This window comes from Geospiza fortis, unplaced genomic scaffold (genome assembly GCF_000277835.1).
Source record: "Geospiza fortis unplaced genomic scaffold, GeoFor_1.0 scaffold55, whole genome shotgun sequence".
Lineage (NCBI taxonomy): Eukaryota > Metazoa > Chordata > Aves > Passeriformes > Thraupidae > Geospiza > Geospiza fortis.
In genome coordinates, this window is record NW_005054308.1 from 7,001,843 (window position 1) to 7,011,341 (window position 9,499).

General features: G+C 45.2%; 1 protein-coding gene across 2 annotated transcripts in view; it reads left to right on the forward strand.

Annotated features, from left to right (window-relative positions):
* GRIA1 (glutamate ionotropic receptor AMPA type subunit 1) overlaps positions 1 to 9,157 on the forward strand; it is a 121,098-nt gene extending 111,941 nt beyond the window's left edge. For both annotated transcript variants that reach the window (XM_005418752.2, XM_005418751.2), the window contains exons 15-16: positions 3,778 to 3,912; positions 5,856 to 9,157. In XM_005418752.2, coding sequence (XP_005418809.1) covers positions 3,778 to 3,912; positions 5,856 to 6,044 — 324 coding nt within the window. In that variant the 3' untranslated portion in view covers positions 6,045 to 9,157. The remainder of the gene's footprint in view (positions 1 to 3,777; positions 3,913 to 5,855) is intronic.
* Positions 9,158 to 9,499: the final 342 nt, after the last annotated feature.

The window sequence follows — 9,499 nt, forward strand, 5'->3', positions numbered from 1 at the left end:
GACAGGAAGGTGCCTGGTTGCTGCAGCAACAAGGCTGGGAAGATGGGTTTTTCTTTTGGGAAGATGGGTTTTTCTTTCTCTTTTCACCTGCCAATCTTCCCCCCACGTCAGGGCTCTGCTGCTGCGGGAGACGAGCAGTGACATTTACACTCCCACTAACAAGCTGGTTCAGGGATGGGCAGCTCTGCAGGAGAGCATCTGGAGTCACAGAGCCTGAGCAGAGAGGAGGGGAGTGTCCTCTCAAGCACATAGAATAATTTGGGGATTTTTGTTATTATGAGCATTACTGGGACAGGATCACGCATGGAAACAGCAGGCAGAGCCTCAGTGGGGCACTCAGGGCCTTTGACCCTTCATGTGGGTCAGGTCCTGCAGCTGATGGGAGCAAGGAGATGTCACTGCTGCCCAAAGAACATCTCTGCACGTCCTGCTGGGAGAGGGAAGGAAGAAAAAGGATATTAAAAGGAGGATTTGCAAGAAGTCAAGCATCACCACAGGAGCAGTTTCACTTCTCAGCCTGTTCATAGCAGCAGGCTGTGCCATCAGCCGTGCTCCTGCAGTTCAGCATTCCTCAGTGCCCCGGGAATCTGCCTTTGGCTCCTTGGGAGAAACCTTACTAAGGAAGCAGAAGTGAAACTCAGGCTGCTTTTTCCTTCCCTGTATCTTTCCCCACCACTGTGTCTCCCAATGCTTTTCTTTGCCTTCTGGATAAGACAATGTTCAGTTCACCCAGAGTGTCACAGTAATAATAGGAACAGCAGTAATAAGAGTAATAACAATAACAATAATAATAATGCCACTGCAAAGTAAATGTAAGAAAAATATAACAGCTCTAAAATGAATTCTAGTGCTGATGCAGGAAACTGCTTTGGGTCATCTCCTCTCTCTCACTGGTTGTTTTGCTGCTGGCATGAGAGGAGAGTGGGAATTAAGAACCAGCAGCCTTTCCTGGCTGCCAGACTGCTCTGCCACTGCAGCCAGCTGAGGAGGTGCCTCATTGGACCATGAACCCCAAACTGGGGGAGGAAATAAATATCATGGCAAATAAACCCTGAAATTTGTGTATTCCCATGCCCAACAGAGCCAAGGAAGGCAGATTTCCTAAGGATCATTGGCTGCAAGTCAAAGACTGTAGTATGGATGGCACTGATCCATTTATTTGAAGGAGAGCATCAATGGGTTTTCTCTTGTCTAGAGTGTCATCCTTTTGCACAAAGCTTGGACATTTCTGATATTGTGGAGATTTCCACACTACTGTTAAATCAAGGTGAAAGATTAGGCTGACAATCATTAGGAATACACAGATAAACAGGCTGCTCCACCTGCGTCCCTGTCCCCATTCTTCCCTCTGAGCAGAGAGCATGTGCTAATCATGTGCTTAATTTCATTAAGGAGCCAGGCTAAAAGATTAGGATGCTGAGAAGGGCAGCCCCTTCTAGTGTCTTTACCCCTCCCTGAAGATGAGACAGCCCCTTCAGACTGAATTTTAAAGGGCAAAGTACCTCATGTTGTAACACAGTTTCTTCTGAGTAATTGCTCTGCTTTTTTACATCTCCACTAAAAAACTCCCAGCATTTCCCAATTGGTTCTTAAAAGTACACCCAACAATCTGCAGAGAAGAGATGACTGAACAAATATACAGTCAAGCCTGGGGGAAAAACGGCATGAAGGCAGATAGAAAATGACCAGAGAAATAATCTTTCAAATATTGAAACTGCAGAAATTACGAGGATATTTGCAGAAATCTCTCATTACAGAGAGCACACAGGAAGCATCAAGACTACAACCTGACCAGTGCATGAAGGTTACACAAGGGAGAAACCCAATCTTTCCACCAGCACATGGTGACCATGACAAGTCCCTCGTCAAAGTGATCAATCAGCAAAGCACAGAAAATGAGGTCACTCATGGAGTTTTTTCCAGCAACTGAAACTCAGCAGGGATGGCCCCATAACAGCCTTTGCATCTTTCCGCAGAGGGTTCAGGATGGAAAGTTTCTCCCCATGGTACCAGAGCCCACAGTGGGAACTCCAGCTGGGCAGAAGCTTGGCAGCTTGCATGGACAGTGGGTCCATGCAATGACCCACTTGAAGATGTGTAGGTGAAGGAGAAATAGAAGAAAAAATATCTTTAGCATTCTTGACTGGAACCCACTCTTCTTCTAATTAAAAAAAAATCATATTCTCTTCTGTTACAGGAGGTTTTTTTAATTGTGAAAATTGAGATGTTTTCATGCCTTGAGGGTTGACTTTTTTGCCACCAAACCCTAATATAGAAGAAGACAGAGTCCTTTGCAAAAACATACTTGCCTGAAAGACTTTACCAGTGTCAGGTTGACTGCCCTGTAGTGAAACCTTCCATGCTCATGTTGAAGTTCCAGTTTGGACCCTTTTGACTGCAATATCCCTTTCTGATTCCTGAATCCCCTCCCCTCCCCAAAACTGTGGGTTGCTTCTTGTAAAACCTGCCAAGAATCAACTGTCCTACAAGGGCAAGGAACAGGCTGTGCCACCCACCAGTCCACGTGTCCATGGAGCAGCAGAGAGGAACACCAAGAACTGTGCAGAGGCTTCATTACCAGCTGCAGACACTTCCACAGGCACCAGTGTTCTCCTTTAAATGTGTGGCTACATCTCAAATGAGCCACGTGCAGTTTCCCTCCCACATCCACAGAGCAGGGCTGTCAATGCTGCTCAGGCTCTGGTGGCCCCAGCAGATTTGCACTGAGCTGTTGGGCTGGCCCTGGGGAATCTGTGCTGTCAAATAGATATGGAGTGAAAATTGCAGAGCAGCAGCAAGCATGGAGCAGGGCACTCTGTCTGGTTCACTGTAGAGAAAGCCTGTCCTAGAAACAGGAGCCTTGCATGTGCAGCTGAGTCAAGTTTGGGATCCTGTTGCTGCCCAGATTATCCTCACATCCCAACTTGACCTGGTCATCGTGGAGGAGAAGGTTTTGAAAGCTGCAAGGGGTGACACCAGGGTTAGGTGTGGGAACTTGGTTTTCCTCACAGTGAAATGAGTCTTTCTGGGCTTTGTCTCTTCCCCAGAGAGCCCTGACGATTCATTAGGCAATTGTAAAATCAGAATGTGGCTGCTGACTAAAAGTTGCGGCTCATTAATAGCCCTATTTATTGCCAACCAAATAATTAGCTTAGACATGCATCAGCAGGCCTTGATTGCATATGAAATAACTGCCTTATTACATAGAAATCAAATGAGTTTCTGAGGACAGCTCAGGTGTCACCTCAACCCCAGAATCGAAAAGGAAGAGAAAAAAAAATGGAAAAAAAGCCCATCCACTTCAATGTGTTGCTCAGCAACAGAATTTGCGGGGGAAACAATCTAGGAATGAAGGAATGAGCATTTCCAAGAGAACAGGTTATTTCAGGCAAGACATCAGGGACGAGCAAATGTCACAGAGGAGGAAAACTTCAATTTTTTTTCCTCCTTTAATCAATAATTCAAACTAGACATTTTGGATAAAACAAGCATTTAAGTTAGCTGATTAAAAAACAGAGATCCCAAACCTTTACCAAGAGTCACATTGCTGAGGAAATGTTTATTTGTTTGTGTGAGGGAAACGTTAGATTTACTAGACAACGAATTAAAAATTGAAAAACGCTCTTAGAAATGTCACTTGTTCATTTAAAGAGGAAGATGATGTAATGCCAGTACTGCTATGTTGTGCAGCATCCTTCCCAGAGCAACCCCATATTAATTTTGCTGTTCTCCTTTCCCGTGTGCCCTCCTTTCCCTCCCTTCTCCTGTGTCTTCCAGGACAAGACGAGCGCGCTGAGCCTCAGCAATGTGGCGGGGGTTTTCTATATCCTCATCGGTGGGCTCGGACTCGCCATGCTGGTTGCCTTAATCGAGTTTTGTTACAAGTCCAGAAGTGAATCAAAGCGGATGAAGGTGGCAACCCATTCCACGGCCTTTCACACCTCCTCTCTGATCCTCCCCCGGCTCCAAAGCTGCCTTCAGAGACGGATGCAGACCATGGGTGGAAAGCCAAGACATAGGGATAATGAAGTGACTGTGTCACTCAGCTCGCTAGAAAGGAATAGGAGCATCTGAGGAAGCTGAGAGAGGGTCAAATGGGCTGTCATGGGGAGCTGATGCAAGATCAGACATGTGGCAGAATGCTAATTCAAAATCCAGACACAGGGCAAAACCACAGCACAAGCAGCAACAGAAACACATTGAAATTCCTTAAAATGAATGAAGGCAGACTATGGCAATGTGTGTGCAGCATGGATGAAGTGTGCTGGGGCTGGTGGGATACAGCTGGTGCTGCAATATGGAAAAATCCCCAAACCCAGGCTCTTAACAGCAAGATAAAACTGGGAGAGTGCAGTAATGATTCACATCCTGTTGTTCCCTTTGCTGGCACCCTGCTGGCACCGTTTCCAGGCTGACAACACCAATACATGCTCAGAGCATTGTTGCCCTGGAATGGATGATGTGGGCCTCCAAATCCCAGAATTATGGATCCTCTTTGAGAGAAATTGGCCTCCAATGTCTCCCGTAATGGCTTTTTAAACTCCACCCTGTCGTGGTCTTGCAGAAGCATATTTCCTACAGCCCAGGAGATCTGTTTCAGCCCTAAATTCTGATGTGCCTGAATTTCTGAGTGTTGTGTCGAGAGTGGATTAGATTTGAGAGCCTTGGAGAGAGACATTTTAAGGCAGCACCTGCGGAGCAAGTATATTTGGGCAATCCCTTATATACATACCGTGGTGTTAGGGGAGGCAGAGGGATGTGTGACACATCCCTTGTGCTCCTCATCTTGACCTCTCCCATGAGCATGGAAATTGTTATGGAAATATGAAGCACGCAGTGAGTTTCAAAAAATCCAAATAGGTTTTTATTCCACTGAAACTCACCCAGAATCAAAAGGAAAATAAGCAACTGCTTTTTTGGGTTTTATGTCCCCATTTCACAGCACGCTCAGTGTTTTGTCAGCAATAATAACATTTCTAATGCACTGAAAATGTGCTACAGCTCTTTTCCCATCGAGGTCCAGGAAATTCCACAGGCAATGAGAGCTACCTTGAGCACAGGGGTAAAATAATATGAACAAATAGTGTCCATGGAACTACAAAGATTAGATTATCATTTGTGCCCACTGTAAAGCTAAGTATGGCACAAATGCACTGCAAGAAAAGTGTCAGAATGCAATAGCTCAATAGCTATTCCAGATTTATCTATTAGGGATAATTCTTCACCTGAATATCCCAGTCCAGAAAGAATGATGGTGCCCTTGGACATAGCTTGAATGCAAAGAAACGAAATTGGCTTTATCTTTTAGTTAAATTGTTCTAAGCAGGTGGTTTCCTTAGATCTTTGAAAGTGAATGTTTTGGATGGATCTGGAACAGGAAGATGAAATTTGGTTTCCTGAATTAGGATTGCATTTCCTAGTTACCTCAGTCATCACTAGACAAAAACACAGGCACATGCTCAAGTTGTCACATGAGGAAAGTTAAACATATGTTTGCAGTGAATCAGAGCCCACCATGCATAACAGGCCTGGAGTAGCAATAGCATCTCTATGGGGGAAGTGTGTAAAATACCTCTGCTCAGATCCAGGATGACTGTTCTTATGTTGTAGAGTTTGAAGAGGTTTTTGGCATATGGCACTGATGCTTTATACCCCAAAATACTGCTGAAACATTTAATTTTGCATGTAGAAGAGGTGTGAATGAACAGAGCAGATGCAGTGGGGACATGCAGAAAGTGAGAGTCTGAATGGAGACAAGGAAGGGGAGAACAGTTACAGAAAGAACACTGGTTAATATTGTAATTTCTCCAACATTGCAAAGGACAGGGGGAGACCCCCCCGTCTTTCCTAAAAAGGGTTTTTGTTTAATCCCACAGCAATCAATCAACGAAGCCATACGGACATCAACCCTTCCCAGGCCGGCTGCAGCAGGAGGCAGTGGAGAAAATGGACGTGTGGTCAGCCACGATTTCCCCAAATCCATGCAGACAATCCCATGCATGAGCCACAGCACTGGCATGTCCCTGGGAGCTACGGGATTATAATTGGCCTTTTGACCCATTTCCTGGGTGAGAGCAGGGGCAGCCCAACTCCACCTCTCCAGAGCCAAAAAACATATTCAACACCAACAAGACAAACGATGATGACAGAAGGGACAATTGGATGGATCTTCTCAAGGAAATCAAATAAATTTCCCTTTTTATTTGCAAACAGATCCACTGGCAGGAGAACAGAAACAGGTCTGTACTGCAATAAGGAGAGTGTAATGGGATTTTACAGACTCATGAACCATCCCTGATCAAAGAACCACTGGAACACTAATGAGGACTATGCCATTTTGTTTTAACTTGGTTGTTAATAAGTCTTAGTGTGTGCAATATATATATTTTTTCTTACTAATTCCTGTGGTGTCAGGGTAACATCAGCCCTTTCCCCCTTCCCTGCTCAGTCCTTCAATCTGGTTTAGTTTGGGATGCAAACCACAACGTCTGAGCTACTAAAGGCAAAAAAAAGAAAGACCAATATGTGGCGAGCTGAACTCAGTGCAGGGCGTCAGCATTGACCTCTTTTGTCCATCGTGGTTCTGCCTTTGTTGTTCTGTGGTGAACTTGGGCTGTGGAGTTATCTCAGCGAGGCAGACAGAGCTGCCCCCAGCTCTCCCTGCAGCACGAAGGACTTGATGCAGGAAGAAACCTGAACACAAACACGAGGCTGTTTTACAGGGGAGAAGTGATGGGTGAGTTTGGAAACCCCAGGTAGCGTGAGGACAAAGCAGTAATTCTTCCAGAGACGATGAACGGTGATTCAAGAGGAAAATCACGTGCCAGGAGTGGAGAGTGGCAGACTGGAGCAGAGGGTTGGTCTGAGGTCACAGTCGGCTGCTGAAGAGGGAAAGTAAATGTGGTATTTATTCCCCTCACGTGTGACTCTCCTGCCCAGGTTATTGGGGGGCTAATAAGCAATTGTGAACCATTTCTTCATTGCTTAGCTTCTGTGTGTGCTCCCTTTCTGGTGGTCACATAAGGGAACCACCTTGGGCCAGGAACAGGCCATCTCCAGACACCCAGTTCTAGACAGCTGCCAATCAACCAGCGCAACGTGCTACAAGTCATGGGCTGCAACAGGGACCACCCTGCCCTCCTGCTCTGAAATCCCCTTATGGCCATTCTTTCCTAACTCAGAGGGACATTTTGTAGGTAGCTGGCCAGAATGGATTCCTGGAAGGAGCTGCTGAAGCAAACCAAGGAGGAGATCATACAAGAGCTTAATTCAAGCAACCATGACGTTCAGCAGCATCAGTGCTGGTCACACTCAATCTCTCCACCAAGCTGGGGACTGTCTGGGTACAAAGCCAACCGTAGCAGATTCCCACTCGTATCCTCAGAGAGAGGGAAGCATCCACAAGTCAGGAAAGCAGGCTGCTGACCCCAGACTTGGTGTTGCAGAAACCCACAGTGCCAGACAGGCAGCTGGGGGTCCAGCCACAGGCCTGGAGGTCAAGGGGGCAAGAATGGTTTTCCAGAACCACACAAAAGGTTCATTCTGTGAATCTCTGGCATGGACAGACAAATGCTTCCCACCCTGGTGGGCCTGAGAGACCTCAGGGGTGTGACATTCTCAAGTGAAGGATTCCCAGGGGAACATCTGGTGAGGGAGAAGATCTGTGGGGCAGGGGCTACAGTGAGCCCACTTGGCCTGGTCCCATCCCACTTATGGCAAATAAAGTTCAAAGGTTCTCACAGAATCCAACAAATACCTGTCCAGGGACTGAGCTGCTGCTGGAGCATTCTGAGCTGCTTTTTCTCATTTTCTTTACCCTTTTCTGTTTTTTGCAACATAGCAAGAGAGGAGCCAGGAAAGAAGGGAAGGTGAAGAGAAAATTATGCAGGCAAATGACTGGCACGGGTCTATGAGAAGAATCTGGGAATAAGGCTGGAAACTGTGTGAAATCCAGTTTCCATTAGTGTATGACTGTGCAGAGCAATACATTTACCACTTCTAACACCAGCCTGGTCTGAAGCATCTGCTCCACTTATCCACTTGTCATGCAACAATTTGGAGACCAGCAAGTCAGAGTCAAGGTCCTAAGCCTGGGCACAGCATGTCTTGTGCCAATGTTTTCCTCTGTCCAAAACTGGGAACATTGTGATCTTCATCTCTCATCACTGAACATGAACTCTGTTAACAGCCACTCCAAGCACCACTTCAGGCCACTTTCTGTTGTTTATCATTCTTTTTAACCTGCTTTTCTTAGTTTTAATGTCAGTTCTGTGTAGCGCTAGCACAAGTGGAGGCATCCTTATCAGCACAAGCTCTTTTTTTCCATGTCCAGAGCCCTCAGATGAGTCTCCTGTCCCAGCTCTTGTCGTGTTCTGGGCCAGTGTGGTGGGAACAGGCTGCTGGTACCCACCAGTGCCCCATCCTCCTCCAGGAGCAGGACCCAATGGCAGCAGGTCACAGCAGTCTCGTGAGCAGCAGCACTGCTAGAACTCTGGCCACCTGTGACATGAAGATGTGAGATGCAGCTGTGAAAGGCTTTTGATCAGTGGAGGGGTTACACAACAAAAACAAAAAAAAAAAAAGAAAAAAAAAAGGTGAATAGGACAAAAGCGTGGAAAATGTAAACTTGTAATATGTATTTTTACTACACTTTTCTTAAAAATAGAGTAATGGTAAAACTCTTGAAGACATTGACATTTTTTCTCAACAGGATTCCATATTTAACAGTTTTGGCTTTCATTAAATTTTGCTCTTTGGTACCTGGATCTTTTATTTAACAGCTATATTTGTTTTAACTCTCTTTTGGTTTCTCTTTATTTTATTTTCTTTTCTTTTGGCAGTACTGCAAAGGATTTTGCTTTATCAAATGCGATGGTGTTTTTCTTTTCACATTCTCTTTTTTTGAAGCAACATTTTTATTGGTAATTATTATTTACACAAAAAATAAGGAAACTATCAGCTGGAATTTTAGAACCAAGGATCCATGATCCATTTCTCATACCTGTCCATGCCGTTTTGTGCCAGTGCTGGATGTGTGGAAATGAAAATGATGTTACCCCTCAGGCAATATTACCCAACCTGAATCAAAAGAGATTTCTTTGATTTTTGCTGTGTCTGACTTGTGAACAGCAGCCGAATAAACTGCTTCAGGTTGAAATTGGGAATCTATCTAATATTTACCCAAGAGTCAGGAAACTAAATATTCATTGGGTTCAAAATTAATGATTTTGCTTTGTTTGGAGTCTTGTGGGGTTATTTTTTGAGGAGGGCTATTAGAGGATTTTAGCTTGTTTTTACAGAGAGGGAAGACATGTCCAGCTCAGAGAAAACTCAGAACCAGCACTGGTCCAAAAATCCCTACCAGGATCAGCTTTCCTAGGAGCTCCCATGCTGTTTCAGAGGCTTGGACATTTAAGATGCTTCTCACTCAGTTTTCACACAACTGACCTGCTAAATCCCTCATCCAAAAGCCTGTTGAGGGGGGAAAAGAGAAGGGGAT